General features: G+C 41.0%; 1 protein-coding gene across 1 annotated transcript; it reads left to right on the top strand.

Moving 5' to 3' along the window:
* The first annotated feature begins 210 nt into the window (after positions 1-210).
* Positions 211-11,444, top strand: LOC127426414 (sonic hedgehog protein-like). The gene is made up of 2 exons (XM_051673196.1): positions 211-965; positions 10,483-11,444. Exons 1-2 carry the CDS (start codon positions 617-619, stop codon positions 11,442-11,444), a joined length of 1,311 nt encoding a protein of 436 aa, XP_051529156.1. The 5' UTR covers positions 211-616.
* Positions 11,445-18,410: the final 6,966 nt, after the last annotated feature.

The raw sequence follows: 18,410 nt of genomic DNA, 5'->3' as shown, positions 1-18,410 counted from the left end.
TTCAGTAGCCTGTATAGAGATCTTTATTAATGACTTACATTATTGTTGAGAACATCAGTACATTAAAAGGTCATTAATAAAGATCTCTATACAGGCTACTGAAAGTCTACTGAATGTTTGTTGAAACACTGTTTACTAGCTATAGCAAGTCAGTCGATAAGTCACTTATAGTCAGTTAAATAGTCACTTATAGTCAGTTAAATATCTACTTGGGACCATCCAAATAAAGTGTTACCAATAATAATACAACTGCGTAGTCACTATACTGTAGCTTGGCTTGGTCAATTTTATGACACTTCAAAGCCAGACAGATCAGATAAGTATTTTGGAAGACAAGCTTCAAAGAGTTAACATTACTTGTGGCATGTGCCTTTGTCTAATTTAATAAGCTTTGAAGTAGATCTGGTTAGGAATTTTCTGGAATGTTCAAACCCCAATCACCACAGCAAGCCACACAGACAATAGTCTGTATTAAATTTTGTGTGAGTGTGCTTGTGTGTGTGTGTGAGTGTGTGTGGTGCCCTGTGATTGGACTGACGCCCCGGGGTGTAGTCGCACCTTGCATTGCCCTGTGTCTGTCGCGACCCCCTAAAGGATTAAGCAGTTATGATAATGAATGGATGGATGTTTTCATGTTATGTTTTTATATTGCTATTTCCATTTTGTTGTTGTGTGTACAGAATGGACAGCATCAGTGATTGACAGTGGACGGTTTGTTTCTCAACATACACACACCTGTGATTCATGGAGCTGCAGGTTTAAGCCAGAAACTCGACATTGCTACAAACAGATCCAGTGCAGACACAGCTGTGATCCCTATGCAATTTCCAACGGCGTTGTGTCTTGTGCTTCTCATTTCGAAGGAGAAAGTTGCTCTGTGAATTGCTACAGACTTTATAATCTCAAAGGCCCCTCCCGTATCCGATGTACCCGTTCTGGATGGTCAAGTTTTCCCTACTGCATCGGTGAGCGTATGTCTACATGATTATTATTGTTGTTAATGTGGCTGATGCGTTTATCCAAAGGGGTGACCTGAAAAAGTTTATACGTATAATACAATCCATTCTATACAAATAACTTTATATTTATTTTTAATATGAAATCGTCAATTATTTTACCCCCATTTTATATATATATATATATATATATATATATATATATATATATATATAATTTTAGTTGTTGCCAATTATGCACTGTTCACACTAGCACGCCCGTACCGTACAGGTGTGTTTAACCTAGCAAATAACCGAGCCGGAACCAAGCCGTGAAACTCCAGCCCTGCAACATATCTGAATCTGGCTCAGGGCCGAAGCAGGCTGTGGGCGGGGTTACTGCATTTCGTCATCACGCTCAAGCATCATTACAAGAAAAAGTGGCAAACCCCATGAACTCAAATGGTAAATGTTTTCGTAACTCCTTACTTTTACACTGCGGGACACATAACAACACACATCTGGCTGAAATACTAAATAAAATAAACCCCTTTCTATAATAAGCATAGTGAATATATATATATTTTTTTTTACTTTCTGTGAATTAACCATGCATAAATGTAATGTAATCAACACTATATTTTTAGCAAACAAAAAAATAAAAAAGGTAACATTCCCACTATGATATCATTTTATATAATTTTATAAATTGTATAAAAATATAATTTTAATCAGCAGTTTTTAAACTATAGCCTGGCTAAACGGCAGCGGGGAGTTCATTTTGAAGCGACAGACAAGCAAACCAACAAAATGCAAGAAGGAGAGCGGGTTGGGAGAGGGGGAGAGGGGGAGAGGGAATGGACTCGCCCCGGGTTCGGCTGCCGGAGCAGGGCTGAAGCGTCTCGACTCAGCAAAAAAGTTAATAGATTAGGAAAGATAACCACGTTACAGACCTAATATTTATTTAGAAATGAATGCAGTTGTCTGTATTATAAAGTGTCAGTGCAGCTTTTCTCCAGTTCAGATACTGTATCAGAAGGGTGAGACAGAAATGGAAGTTAAACTGATAAGTTGTTTACGGTTTGAACAATGGTACTGTATTTACTGTAGAAATATTGCTCTTGTAAGTTGTATAGAGAATTGGGGAATATGATCATTATATCTGAGGCACGTTATTTTGTATACCTTTAATATGGTCCCCGGTCTTGGCTTTCTTTGTTTAGGTATGTATTGCAAGCCCCACCCCCAACCGCATTTTCAGTACTTCTCCGCTATAATAATAATAATAAAAATAAAATAAAAAAAGAGTGAAAAGAGATTTTATTAAATTAATACTTAGTTCTGTTTTTGCAGTCTGTGTGATTTAATGTAATCGACTCAGCACGCTCATTATGCGTGACGTCTCTCAGCTCGGCTCACCTTTCTCTGGTGTAAACGCAACTCAAGCTGAATGTAAACGTAGCATTAGTTTTTATTATTTTCTCCCCAGTTTGAAATGCCCAATTATTGTTAAGCTCAGCTCACTGCTACCACCCCTGCGCTGACCCGGGAGGGGCAAAGATGAACACACGCTGTCCTCCGAAGTGTGTGCCATCAGCCGTCCACTTCTTTACACTCCGCAGACTCACCGTGCAGCCGCCTCAGAGCTACAGCGTCGGAGGACAACGCAGCTCTTGGCAGCTTACAGGCAAGCCCACAGGTGCCCGGCCAGACTACAGGGATCACTGGTGCACGGTGAGCCGAGGACACCCTGGCCGACCTAACCCTCCCTCCCCCTGGGCGACGCTCGGCCAATTGAGCGCCGCCCCCGGAAACTCCTGTCCACACCTGCTTTCTTTCACATTGCAAGCCCAAAGTGACATACTTGGCAACTCCTTTATTTTTTAAACTTCTCCCAGGCATCTCCTGGGACCAACTTTCTCCCATATTTTAAACTTAATATTTTACTATAGTATTTTTATTTATTTTAATTTAAAATTTTTGTTTTGCAAATATTTAAAGCTCTAAAATGGCAGTGACCTCAATGTAATACTGGAAAAAATCTGTCATGGTTTAGGACCCAGGGGAAAGGCTACACTGGTGTGCATGAGGGTTGGGGACACAGACGAATTAGCAGTCAGGAGTGAGTTGAGAGTGGCAGCGGTAAACCACATAAATAAGTATTCTTGTAAATTCCAGTCCGATTGGACTACAACCTTTAGGGTTATGGGTGAAAGCAAGAAAAGGACACGCTTTTCTTGTGATTAACATTTTTATAAATGTTCAAAACAAAGAAAAACAAAACATATATACAATGATTCAACATTAACTCCCACTACTTCCCCTCCCCAATCAAGAACCCCACCCGACCCCAAATGAACATCCCAGTGGTCTTACAGAAGTACACACATATACAGAGAATAAAATAATATAAATATATATATATATATATATATATATATATATATATATATATATATACACACATACACATACATATATACATACACACATACATACACACACACACACACACACACACACACACACACACACACACATATATATATATATATATATATATATATATATATATATATATATATACAAATATACATACACATACACCTATAAAAAAACATACAACTCTAAACTATACCTCTCTCTCCACAGACCCACTGCGAGAGCACCCCAAAAACGTCAAATATCTACCCCATTTCCCAGTAAAAGAATCCCATATCCCCAGCCTTCTACATGTTACCTCTTCGAAGGCTGCCACCCTTCCCATCTCCTCGCACCACTCTTGAATTGAGGGTGCTCCCACCGACTTCCAACCCCTTAAAACAATCTGCCTGCCTATCATCGCACTGGTGAGGACCCAATTGTTTATGTATTTGTCACCTACGTCGATGACCGCCCCATCACCCAAAACACAGAGTCTGGGGCAAAATGAAATCCGAATGCCCAACACGTCACACAGAACACTCTGTACCTTCAACCAAAATTCCTGAATCTCAGCGCACTACCAAAAAACATGGGCCATGTCTTCTTCCTCTGATTGGCATCGCCAGCAGGTGGGTGTGTCTTTAAGGCCAAACCTATACAATTTAGAGGGGGTCCAATAGAACCGATGTAAAATCTTGAATTGTATAAGGCGCACCCTTGCATCTCTCGATGCAGTTTTTATGTTTTTTAAAATCCTAGCCCATTCTCTCTCCTCCAATTTCAGGTTTAAATCTTTCTCCAATAATCTCTTGAGAGTGGTTGAGACTCCGTCCCCCAGACACTGAATTAATAAGGAGTAATACACTGATGCCTCATGGCCCTTTCCAAAAGCAGATCACCTCTCCTAGAGTATCTGCCGCTTTAGGGGGGTGTATGCTATTCCCAAAAATAGTACAGAGCAAATGGCGTAACTGAAGATACCTAAAAAACTGAGATCTGGGGATCCCAAAATATTGAACCAGATTTTCAAAGGATCTCATCACACCGCTCTCGTAGAGATCACAGAGTGAATTAACCCCCCTTCACAATCCACTCTGACCAACAAAAAGGGGACTTATTAATGCATAGTTTGGGGTTTAGCCATAGGTTCGAGGCAACATTTAGATAAATATCTGAATTAAACACTTTGGACACTTTTGTCCATACTGAGTGCAAATGTGAAATAATGGGGTGTGATTTAACTTCTCTATTTAGTTTGATGGAAAGGCTTTGCAATGGCAAAATAGGGGCAAGAAGTTCTTGTTCAATGCAGAACCAGGGAGGGGCTCTTTCAGGTGGAAGCGACCAATGAGCCAAATGTCTGAGACTGAATGCATAATTATAAAACAAAATCTTGGGTTGGCCTAGCCCACCTTTGTCAATCGGCCTATGCAATTTATTGAAATGTAGTCTGGGGTGCTTACCATTCCAAATGAAAGTCTTCGCTATGCTATCAAATTGCTTGAAATAAGAGAGGGGGACATCTACCGGTAGAGACTGTAGCAAGTAGTTAAATTTTGGAATACAGTTCATTTTAATAACATTAACCATCCCAATCATAGATAAATGTAATGAAGCCCACCTGTCTACATCGCTCGAAAACCGTTTTATTAAAGGGTCAAAATTAACTCTAACTAAATCAGACAAATTTGTTGGGAATAAAATGCCCAAATACTTAATGTCCTCTTTGGGCCACTGGAAGGCACCTGGCTGGAAGGCCGTTACTGGGCAGTACACTGTCAAAGCCAAAGCTTTGGATTTAGACCAATTGACTTTGTATCCTTAGAACTTGGAAAAGGAATTAATAATTCTGTGGAGGCAAGGCATACATCTAGTGGGGTCAGAGACGAATAAAAAAATATCATCTGCATAAAGCAGAAGCTTATGCTCCACACCTCCCACCGTCACCCCTGGAAAATCATCCTCCTTTCTTATCGCGGCTGCTAATGGTTCCAGGGCAAGACAGAACAATAATGGGAAAGAGGCAACCCTGCCGGGTGCCCCTATCCAGAGTAAAATAATCTGAAATTAATCCATTTGTTTGTACCGCTGCTACAGTGTGTCTATAAAGTAACTTGATCCAACCAATAAACGTACTCCTGAACCCATACATTTCCAAAATCTTAAAAAGATAATCCCATTCTACCATATCAAACGCCTTTTCGGTGTCAAGTGAGATGGCAGCGACCAGAGTCTGATCATTTGCCACTGACCACATGATATTGATGAAACACCTAATATTATCAGAAGAGCTACGACCCCGAATGAACCCCACCTGATCTATATGTATAAGAGATGTCATAACTTTACTTAATCGGTTAGCCAAAATTTTAGCTAAAATTTTTACATCTAGCTGGATCGGGGAAATTGGACAGTAACTTTTACACTCGCTTGGATCTTTGTCCTTTTTAAGAATCAGACTGATCCGGGCTTGTGTGAAGCTTTCCATTCTTTAATGATTCCGTATAAACTTCTAACAAAAGTGGAGCTAGTTCTGTAGAATAAGATCTAAAAAATTCAGCAGCAAAACCATCTGGCCCCGGAGCTTTGGCTGTAGGTAAGGACTTAATTACCTCGTCAAGTTCCTCCAAGGTTATCTCAGAATCAAGAGAGTTTTTTTTTTTTTGCTCATTTGTCAATTTAGGGAGTTCTAATAGTTCCACAAATTTTCTAATATCCTCATCAGTAGACAAAGACATGGAACTATAAAGATCAAGATAGAATTCTTTAAAAGCATTATTAATATCAATGGCTGAGGTAAATATTTCACCACCAACAGATTTCACTGAGGGAATGGTAGAAAAAGATTCTGTCTGTTTTATATATCTAGCCAAAAGCTTCCCTGCTTTGTCCCCTGACTCAAAGTATGACTGTCTTGCCCTGAATAACCAAAACTCCACCTTCTGTGACAAAATAGTATTATATCTATATTTCAATCAGGTCAATTCTCTGAGACCATCAGACGACATTCTGCGCTTCAGCTCTGCCTTTGCACTTTTAATATTCTCTTCCAACTCCACGAGTTCTTGTGCTTTGGATTTTTTGATGAATGAGGCATACTGTATGATCTGACCCCTAAGAACTGCCTTAAGTGCCTCCCAAGCCTCGCCCACAGAGGATACTGAGGACCAGTTGGTCTCCATATAAACACTGATTTCAGTCTTTAACATTTGTTGGAAATCTGGATTTTGCAAAATGGATACATTAAAGCACCAGCTATATGATTTCTTTTTCTCTGTATGTGGCATCATCTCTAAATTCACCAGGGCATGATCTGAGACTAAGATGTTTCCAGTTGAGCAATCGACAAAGATGAGATGAGGGACTTAGATATAAAAATAAAAATATATTCTAGAGTAAATCTTATGAACTGATGAAAAAAAAATGTATAGTCCCTACTGGATGGGTTTAGAAGTCGCCAGATATCTACAAGACGAAGATTTTTACAGATCTTGTGAAGCGTCAAGGTTGCTTTAGGGGGTTTACACACTTTTGCTTCACTATGATCAAGGACTGAGTCCATCAAAAGATTAAAGTCTCCTCCCAATATTATATCATGAGGGGTGCCAGCGGTTTGCAACATCCCTTCAAGATCTATAAAAAAGCCCTGATCATCAGCGTTAGGTGCGTATATATTAGCCAAATTCAACCTTTGCCCCTGAATTTCTGCTAAAACAAAAATGACTCTTCCTAATTTATCTTTAATCTGTTTGAGACATTTGAATTGTAGATGTTTATTAATCAATATAATGACTCCCTTGCTCTTACTTGAGCCAGCACTAAAGAAAACATGTCCACCCCATATCTTCCCAAATTTTTCAGCTTCCTGCGGGGAAAGATGTGTTTCTTGAAGAAAGACTATATTATATTTCTTACACTTAAGAACAGAAATAACCTTCCTTCTTTTTATAGGGTGCCCCAACCCATTCACATTCCATGTGGAGAGAGACAACTTATTCATATTTAAATTTGACATATTGATATAAAAAAAATAAATAAAAGTAATGAGTGTCAAAAACAAGATTACACAGACCACATTCCCCATTAGTGAAACAATCAAACTCTGAACTTCCCCCCGAACAAAACAAACATAAAAAAGATAAATGTGCACATTAATCCCACGCATGACAGCGCCAACCGGCGACAATCCGTCTAAACTCAAAGAGTCCATGTACGCATGCGAGAACCCCCGCGACAACTTTGTCATCGGATTATTCAAGTCCGGTGCTTCTGCACAAATTTTGTGAGGCACAATTACATAACAGAAAATACTTTGTAAAACAGACCCCAGCCAACTGGCAGAATAACAGAAAAAACATGTAGATTCATTCACAGAACTGTCTCGAAAGTGTGTTCCTCCACAAAATAAACTCCAGCTAATACAAAGCCGTTCAGTTTCCTCGGACAGACAAACAATTGTTCAGTGAGCCGGCTGTTATGAGTGCAGCAGATGAGGTAATCATTTTACTAGTAGGCATAAGCACAAAGTACAAACATATTTAACCACAACTGTCCCGAAGTAGTGTAATTCCACAAAACAAGCTCCAGCCACTAGGCAGAGCCAGCACGAAAAACAAAACCGGCATCCCAGTTGCTCAGATGATCAAGAGCCAAACTAACTCAGAGGCCGCGCAAAAAAAAAAAAAAAAAAAAACACCATAACTTTCTCAGCCCATCAACTTTATAAAAGACGTCCTTTATGTGAGAATGTAGATATTTTGTGGTCATCCAAAGTGTCCATTCTCGATCGGGGCGGGAACTTAAGTGTAAAAAAAATCTTCCATCAATGCAAAAGTTTCTTGGAGTCATGCCATAAAACAAACTCCAGCCGCTAGGCAGAGCCAACGCAAAAAGAAACAAAAATGGGACCCAGCCTCCTCAGATAATACCTGAGTACCTGAACCGCGAGTCAGTCCACTAATATAAGAAACATCAAATGGCTTATTCCAATGTATTTATAAAGGAGAGTGCCTGTTTTGGACAAGTAAATACTATGCGACCATTCTTCGTTTCTATTCTCAGTTTGGCCGGGAACATCAATGCAAAGGCGATCTTCTGTTGGTGTAAGAGTTTCTTACATTCCTTGAACCGATCGCATTTCTCTCGTCAAATTCGCAAAGTCCGGGAACAAGAAAATATTATGGTTCTTCCAAGAAAGCTTCCCTTTACTCCTCGCCTAGCGCAACACGAGATCTTTATCGGATGATTTCAGAAATTTGGCCAGAATGGATCGGGTCCTGTCTCCCTCAGCAGATCTGCAAGCAGGGACTCTGTGAGCTCGCTCGATTTCCAGCTTGTGGCAATGGAAAACTTGTGGAAAGCTCGATTTCCGACTCGGGAAAAGCTCGTCTAGGAATTTCACCATATCTCTGCCCTCTTCATGCTCAGGAATTCCAACAATTCGTATATTATTCCTTCGGCTCATATTTTCGAAATATTCTTGTTTTTCCAAAATTATTTCCAAATCTGTTTTGGACGTGGGCGGATTAGCGGATAATTCCCTTTCCGATGACTCAAGATAATCGATTCATTTTTCAACTTCTGTCACTCTTGTAAACAACTCCAAGAATTTAGTTTCCATCGCAGTAATCGATCGACGTATTACAGCGAGATCCTCCAAGTCAGCAAGAACCTTCATCAACATCACCGGCATGTTGGACAATTGACGCTGAATATCTTCTCCCGACATGCCGTCCAAATCGAGTCCCCCGCTCGCTGTCCCGTCAGAGGCCTCAGCTTGAACACGTAAGTGTATTTTAATGTCTCCAGAGTCTGAGGATTTTGACTTCTTTGCCATGTTTACCTCAAAGAGCAAATATGTAACTGGGTGTCTTGAATCTCACCGGATCACAACATGAAAATAATTAAAAAACTAGCAAAGTTCGCAGAGCTCGTGTTCACATGTCTGTCTCTCGCATGGCGTCATGTGAACCCCAAGGACATGCTTTTCTTTTCAGAGCACTTGCATTATGATTTTACTTTGTACTTCAATGTGCACAGCAAATTCAGAGTTGAGGTATCAGTAAAATAGCCAACCCCCCCACCCCAAAAAAAAAACCTCCCAGTTTTGTGTTTGTGTCCTATCACATTGGAGGACTAACGCAGATCTGGTTACAACACAGCCAGCTCACATAGGAGTTGCTATTGCATGATGAGATGAGCGTTAGCCTGCTGACTTCAACCCTCCTGGCCTGGAGCAGCATTTGGCCAATTCTGCGCCTCCCTCTGCGAGTTCCCGGCCACAGTCACAAATGGTGTAGCCCAGATTCAACCAGTGATCTGGAGGATATAGGGCACATCCTGCACTCTGGCGAGCACCTTTACTGGATGCACCACTAGTGAGCACCCCCAAGGAATGTTTCCAAAGTAGCTATAAATGCTGCAGTACAGTAGTCTACATGGCATGGTACAGGAGTTACACAATGCAAGATGCAGAGCCAGTAAAGTACAACAATGAAGGGCATCTAATAGAACAGCACTTTTCAACCACTGGGTGGTGAGGCATGCTCAGGTAGGTCACCACAATTTGGCCATTGAGAAGATTACATTTAACAATTACTATTACTTTATAATTATAACATTTTAGTGCAAAACAAATTTCTGAATAATTTGTAAAAATATATTTATTTACTGTTCTATAACTTTAAAACTACCACACAGATTTGCACATAATATACCAAAATAAATGTTCTGTGACCCAGACACTAAGCATGCTAAATGCTGTTCTGAACGGTTTTGAAATGGCAGAGAAAACATACCCCTCAAAATCAGGTATAAACAAGGTTGTGCGAGTCAATCTTATCTATACTGTGGTTGTTGCTAACAAAGGTGTTGCTGTATATAAAACATGACAAATAAACCTTCTGGCAGTGGATTTTTAACATGTTGACTCAAAATACTTGGTAAAGGATTTCCCCTGCTAAGTTGAAACCCTCTCAGCTGTGGTACTCAGGCTGATGGCAAGGAGCCTGAACATGTACTGAATGGCTCATCTGGTAAAAGTACATTCCTGACAGTAAATATTTATTTGACTAACTTGAAATATTCTGTCTTTCTTTCTCTGTTGCACAACCCCCCCCAACAGAAAGTGGAAATTGTGGCTATGACTTTGAGAGAGGACCCCATTTCATCCAGTGCTTGTCAAGGCTTTGGTTGGAGGCAGGTTGTAGCCTCAACACCAACGGGTCTCCTACCAGGAACCCCGATTTGGTCAGAAAATGGAACACCATGACTGTGGATGAGGTGAGGAGAGACATGGCCGAATACCCAAGGGATGGCCTAATTACTTATAACCCCTACTGCCAGGAAAATGAGGAGTGCTTCCCTGCCCATGCAACGGTGCTCACTAGTGATGGCTCGAGGAGGACCATGGCAGAGCTGCGCTTGGGGGACAGGGTGTTGGCAGTCAATGCTGCTGGTCAGCCCACCTTCAGCGAGGTCCTCCTGTGGCTGGACCGGCGGAGCACAGGAAGGGAGCACTACCTCCTGCTGGACACGGAGGGCTCCGAGGAGACCCTGTACATCACCCCCAATCATGTTCTCTTCATCGCCCCCGACAACACAACTACTAGTGCCACAGCCACCCGCAGGGTCCCAGCTTTCGCCAAAGACATTCTCCCGGGACACCTTCTCTACCGACACGACCCCAGCACTGGATCACTGGAGGCCAAACGCGTGACCGACGTGCGCGAGTCAGAGAGCCTGGGGGCCTACGCCCCCCTCACTGTGGAGGGGAACCTGGTGGTGGGCGGACACCTGGTATCCTGCTACACCTTGCAGTGCCGGCAGCATCTCGCTCATCTCCCCTTCGCCCCCTACAGGCTCCTCCACACTCTGCGCTCCTCCATCCCTTTCCTCGGGGACCTGCTGCTGCCCTCCCCATGGCAGGGAGAGGACAGAGAGGTTGGGGGGCAGGAAGGCATGCACTGGTACGCCAATGCCTGGTACCAGCTGGGGCTCTGGATGGGGTATCCGTTTGGGGAGACGTGCTATCCCAGCGAGCTGCAGAGATACCACTACCCCAGACCTGCTACTGATCCACTGTGAAGGCTGGCCACCTACAACTCCTTAACAGTCTGATACTGATATCAAAATATATAGCAAGAAAAACTGATAATCACTGATAATCAATGCTTACCATTTATCGTGCAACATATTGCCTGTTATATAAATATTTACATGCCGCTGTAAAATTCCATGCACTCTAAATGCTGTTTGAGCTAGAGGGATATATAATCCCTGATATACACCTTCAGAATGTTTGTAACTGCATCACAAAAACAAATCAAGTAAGAAAACTACACCAGTTATTTGAAATAAACTGTTATTAAAAGTCAATCAAGGGATGGTTAAATAAAAAATAATACACCTAGCCTACCTTACATGTCCACGGACACTGAGAGAGATGTAGAGACTTACTTTAGTACAGAATTACTGTCGGGTAAACTGAACACAGACATATGGTTAAAAAGCGTGATCTAGAATTATTCAAATGAAAGCGTGCAAAACTTGGGACAAAACTATTAAATGATTATTTCCGGTTTCTTTTCCTGCACTGCCACCTTTTGGTTTTATAAGGCAACTGTTATTTTGTTTTAAGTTGAATAAGAATCAATTGAAAAAGAGATGCACTGTACAATTCTACAGAACTGTGCATCTTTGTCATTTGGCTAAATGTTATAATACAAATTAAAAAACAGACTGGAGCACTTGATTTCTTCATTAATTCTTGAATGTATTTATTTCAATATATTTTTAAATTTATTTGCAAGTCCTCCTGGTTGTTATAGTGGTTAGTATCACGGGGTTCAAATAAGAATAGTTTTTTATTTATTTAATAAATAAAAATAGAATGATAATGAATTACTTTCTCTTAGAATATTTAAATCTTTCATGTTACTTGTATTATTTGAATAAGCACAGGACCAGGATTGAGAACCACTGATCTAAGACATATGAGGATGTTAGAGAGAACTTTTGAATCCTCAGCAACCCATTGACCTACCTAGTGGTGGAGACTACCTATGTTTTCTGAAGTGAAGCCACCTGGTAGCAGTTAAGCAGTGTGTGCTGGAAAGCCTTGTCAGAACATGGGTTGAGTAACAGCGCAGTGGCAGTCTTACCGGTCAATTTCCCATCTACATTGCTTTTGTCCACTCTTACTGTCCCTTACTGTAGGGGCAGTGGTAGCTCAGCGGTTAAGGCTCTGGGTTACTGATCAGAAGGTCGGGGGTTCAAGCCCCAGCACCGCCAAGATGCCACTGTTGGGCCCTTGAGCAAGGCCCTTAACCCTATCTGCTCCAGGGGCGCCGTATCATGGCTGACCCTGCACTCTGACCCCAGCCTAGCTGGGATATGTGAAAAAGAAGAATTTCACCGTATATGTGCAAATGTATAATGTGTGATAAATAAAGAAAATTAATTAATTAATTAATTAATTAAAACATGCAAAAGTATCATGCAGATACAGTTAAATTCCAAACAGAGCTGAATTGGGCCAATTCTCACTATTAATCAATATACAAAAAAGAGATGCTACATTTTGGCTCCATCTGAAAGATAATAAGCAAAACTCTTTCCCCCATAAAGCAGCCCTGCAGTGCCAAGAGCAGAGCCCAAAGAAGAGTCCCCTCAGCCAGCTGGTCCTGAAGCTCACTGAGCAGAGCAACATTGACATCAGTCAGCTCCAGGACAGCACTGCAAAAATGATTCAAATTCGATTAAACCAAATTCTAAAACACCTCAAACACTCCTATCTAAACCATTGAGGGGGTGAGAAAATTAAAGACATAGAGACAGGTTAAAGAGAGGGGGGAGAGACACGGTAGAGGGGTGGAGTGAAAGATGGGGAGAGAGACATGATAGAGAGGGGGGAGAGAGAGGTAGAGGGGTGGAGTGAAAGACGGGGAGAGAGACATGGTAGAGAGGGGGGAGAGAGAGGCAGAGGGGTGGAGTGAAAGACGGGGAGAGAGACATGGTAGAGAGGGGGGAGAGAGAGGCAGAGAGGGTGGAGTGAAAGACAGGGGAGAGAGGTTTAACATGCACTTTTATTTGAGCAAAAATTATAAACAATCATATTTGTTCACAACAATGTAATGCTGATGATAATAATAATCACAAAAATCATAATAATAATAAAAATAAAAAATTAAAAAATGACTAATAATTCAACAAACTGTACATAAGACCAAATTTCCATAAAAATTGGAAACACCCAACCAATTTGTAATATGCATATTCCACTCTAAGACGAGAAACCACTAGGCCCAAAAACATAAAAATTGTATTTTCTGCACCTTGTCCTGACATCTTATTTTTCCTTGTTTTCCAGATAGCTAATTTGGCATTACCAAATAAGAAATTAAGTAAAACCAAAACATTATTTTGCTTGACTGTGTACTTTGGACCAAAGATAACAACTGAAATGAAAAGGTTTCACCCAAAGATGTAACATGTTGTGTTTACAAGGAAAAAAGTTCCATCAACCTTGTACATTGCGTAAACAAATGAAAAACAGATTCAATCTCTGAACATGAAGGACAACCCGCACTGACACTAGGATCAAGATGCACCACGTCTGTTTGTAGCTATAGATCCGTGTACAATCCTCCACTTGAGGTCACCAGTCCCCTTGTCAATCGGACGTTTGTTCAGGATACGCCAACTGCCATTAGGGGAAGAGTCAGTGCCAAAAACTTCTGTCCATCTCCTTGAAAGAACCCCAGCCAAAGAATGTAAATTAGACACATTTATGCAGGTTACATAAAGAGCTTTCTTTCCTACTGACTCAAAGTCATCCATTTGTGGAGTTCTAAAAGACAGTATACATCTCTCCTCTTTCTGCCAGTCCCCCACAACAGCTCTTACAACTAGAGAGGGAAAAAAATACTCACATCCCCTTCTCCATTCATCAGTTATAGTTGGATTGTCCAAGAAAGAACGATAGTTAAAATCCAGTTCCCCAAGCACCTCTGTGGTGAGTTTTTGTAATAGTCGAGTTGACCTCACCCCAGCTTTCTTGCCCAAAGATTCCAAACTGGTATGCAGTATATGACCCAGCTTTATGCACCCAGCAGACAGTAAACGTGAATGCAAAAATGCTGAGGATAAAAGTCTCGAAGGCAGGAAGGAGTTAAAAAACAATGGTTCCTCCAACAGCCACATCCCAGCAGATACTTCAGGTGATCTTGAAAAAGCAAAAACCTTCCAGGCTTCCAGAACAGATTTGTAGAAAGGAGTAAGATCTGTAAGCTCAGCCTCTTCTAGTGTCATCAGAAACAAATGCTTATCAAGTCCCATTCCACCAGCTCTTTTCAAAAGTACCACTGTGGTGTCAAACCAAGCACTGTCATTATTATATAATGGTCTCTGGGCAGCTTGTAAACGAAACACAGTATATTGCACTGACTCTTAGATAAACCTCCTCCTAATGTAGCACTGAAGACAGTGAATAATAATAAATAATAATTTAATAATAATTTAATTAAAATAAAATAATAATTTTCTTAATTAGCTTTTTTCATTTTAAAATAATAATACAATGGTTAGATTATAAAAAGTTGGGAGATTTCAAGCTATTTATACAATTATACATGTAGGTTAAACACCAATGGCGTCCTGTTGCTCTGACCCCCATCATCAGCAAATGCTTTGAGAGACTAATCAGAGATTACATCTGCTCTGTGCTGCCTCTCTCAGCCTCTTACCGCAACAACCGCTCCACTGATGATGCCATTGCATCTACAATACACACTGCTCTCTCCCACCTGGAAAAAAGAACACTTATGTGAGAATGATGTTTGTAGACTACAGCTCAGCATTCAACACCATAGTGCCCTCCAAGCTAGATGAGAAACTCCGGGCTCTGGGCTTAAACAGCTCGCTGTGCAGCTGGATCCTGGACTTCCTGTCAAGCAGACGCCAGGTGGTTAGAATAGGCAGCAACATCTCCTCATCACTAACCCTCAACACTGGAGCCCCACAGGGCTGTGTTCTCAGCCCACTACTGTATTCCTTGTACACACATGACTGTGTGGCAACACATAGCTCCAATGCCATCAAGTTTGCTGATGGCACGATGGTGGTAGGTCTGATCACTGACAATGATGAAACAGCCTACAGAGAGGAGGTGCACACTCTGCCACGCTGGTGTCAGGAGCACAACCTCTCCCTCAACGTCAGTAAGACAAAGGAGCTTGTGGTGGACTTCAGGAGAAAAGACAGAGAACACAGTCCCATCACCATCAATGGAGCACCAGTGGAGAGAGTCAACAGCGTCAAGTTCCTGGGTGTCCACATCACTGAGGAACTCACATGGTCCGTCCACACTGAAGTCGTTGTGAAGAAGGCTCATCAGTGCCTCTTCTTCCTGAGATGGCTGAGGAAGTTTGGAATGAACCGCCACATCCTCACACGGTTCTACACCTGCACTGTGGAGAGCATCCTGACTGGCTGCATCTCCGCCTGGTACGGCAATAGCACCGCCCACAACCGCAAAGCACTGCAAAGGGTGGTGCGAACTGCCAGACACATCATCAGAGGTGAGCTTCCCTCCCTCCAGGAAATATATACAAGGCAGTGTGTGAAAAAATCTTGGAGGATCATCAGAGACTCCAGCCACCCGAGCCATGGGCTGTTCTCACTGCTACCATCAGGTAGGCGGTATCGCAGCATCAGGACCCGCACCAGCAGACTTCATGATAGCTTCTTCCCCCAAGCAATCAGACATCTGAACTCTTGATCTCCCATGATCAATATACATCAGCACTGCACTTTATTACTCTTACTCTTATATCTCACACCGGACTGTCATAAATTATATTATTATTATATTATATTCTCTCTTAACAACTGACTATCAACCGACAGCCTGAATGTCAATACAGTACAATACAACCTACTGTACATTCTATATATACTTTTGTTTATATATTTTTATTTTTTATTTTTATTGAATAATGTGTATCTATATAGTGCGCATTGTATACTGTACAGTGTATGTTATTATTTGTATATTGTTGTGTGTAATTATGTGTATATCAGATGTTTAAATTGTGTTGTGTAAATTTGATGTTATTGTAAATTGGAATATGTCTCATCACTGTCACGACTGCTATGTTGATCGGAACTGCACACAAGAATTTCACACACCATTGCACTTGTGTATATGGCTGTGTGACGATAAAGTGATTTGATTTGATTTTCAAAATAAGTCAAATGGTCTGATTTGGCCAATTCTTAGATCAATTAATGACAATAATATAATATTTATTATAATAACGTTCAAATTAACAATTCACTGTTAACGTTTTGCTGTACAGAAAATTACCTCAAATCCAGTTCCAACAGATTTTAGAGCACTTGTTGTCCGATGACAGTAGAGTTTCGCTCTGAGATCGATACGGTGTCTCTATAGTCTTTATATGAAATAAAGAAGCCCAGGCTTACGTCTTGTTGGACAGGTGTTGTAGGAAATAAAAAGCAGAATGCACAAGCGCGCTAAGGCAAAAGGGGAGCAGGGCAGGGAGGTTCGCTGCATGGCTTTTATTTGTAGGTAATTATCAAATTTGTATTTGCTAGACTGTGTGGTTTGTGTTTGTGCCAATATGTGATTGAAGACTCTCTATATGGTAAATTGCTTTAATAATAAAGATACACTTGTCAAATATCACCGTGTGTATTGGTACACGGTATTGGAGAATGAGCCAAAACTGATATGATTATTATTACTTTAAAAAGCACGGATTCAAATTAGATGTAGACAAAGTAATAAAAAGGCTGATAGAATTCCCCTTTTAAAATACAAACACAGGACTGAACATATAAGGATAGGACAAAAACATCTGACATTGAAGTTCATAAACAGATTGAATATTAATGACATTTGGAACTAGGTGTGGGGAGATAGACACACCCCCACTGGCTACGTCACCAAATTGAATGATCACCTCCACATTTCCTTACTAGTATAAATCCTCTGTGTACTCCCCCTGCATTTCACTTTTCATTTTCACAAACCCTCCTCCCGCGGCCAGGTATGAGATCTTCATTCCCAGCAGGTGAAATGACAAATTAGTTGTTTCCTCCCCTGCATACCTCATTAATAAACTGGATTTGATTTTCAGTCAATGGTGTGCTGGGTTTGTCCTGAAGCACTGAATTTAACATTATAGATAGATATTATTGAACATGGTGATGATGGGGAGATCAGAAGCTAGATGAAGCTAGGTGTATTTATTTAACTCCCCCAACCCGTCTGGTTTGATTCTGTTCTGATGAGGTACTGCCTCCAGATTGAACTCCATCACTGACAGGGCAGATGACCAGTGATGCAGCTTCACCTTCTCCTATGTGAAGGGTATAGAAGTATGGATAGAGAGTCTCAGTGAAGGTGTCAATGAGAGTGTGGAAGTGAGCTCTGGTGTCTGCGTTGTAGAAGGAAATCTCCCCCTCCTCATCATCCAGATACACCCCCACCTTCCGGCAATATCTTCCAAATTTTTTTTATTTTTTATAGTAGGCTACTTGTAGCTACAACTCTCATACAGAGTTCCTCTGTGGCCAGTTTTTTTTTTTTTTTTATGATGAAGCAGCACGTAAAGCATTTCTAGTTGTTGCTGCTGATGTGCCGTATGCACTGAGTAACATTAAAATACTTTAAACAGCTGTGAAGAAGTTACACATTTTTAATTCTTGAATTGCTACTGAAAGCTCCTATATTTTGTATTGCTGTGTGCGCATGTGTGGAGTGTGAACCAAGCATCATGTAAATGCAGTGGAATACATTTGGAACAGCTATACCTACACTCATGGAAACAATATTGTATTGTGAATACTGCTATTCTGAATACTCAGCTATCCAAATACTGCCTGCATGGAAACGTAGTGAGTGTTTCTTCATTTTCTGCCAAAATATAGCATTTTGAACATTCTTTCAATACAAGCAAATGGAACAAATGCAGTGTTGTTAATACTCTCTCTCTCTTTCTTTACCCTCTCTTCCTCTCCCTGTAC

The sequence above is a fragment of the Myxocyprinus asiaticus genome, chromosome 35, assembly GCF_019703515.2.
Source record: "Myxocyprinus asiaticus isolate MX2 ecotype Aquarium Trade chromosome 35, UBuf_Myxa_2, whole genome shotgun sequence".
In the NCBI taxonomy this organism is placed as follows: Eukaryota; Metazoa; Chordata; class Actinopteri; order Cypriniformes; family Catostomidae; genus Myxocyprinus; species Myxocyprinus asiaticus.
The sequence above is the reverse complement of the archived record's forward strand: the minus strand, read 5'-3'. Positions and strand labels throughout refer to the sequence as shown.

Bases quoted from the DNA above. Each gene is read 5' to 3' on its own strand.
- LOC127426414 (XM_051673196.1), top strand. From the start codon at position 617: ATGGATGGATGTTTTCATGTTATGTTTTTATATTGCTATTTCCATTTT. The intron at 966-10,482 runs GTGAGCGTATGT...CCCCCCCAACAG, and splicing joins AAGTTTTCCCTACTGCATCG to AAAGTGGAAATTGTGGCTAT.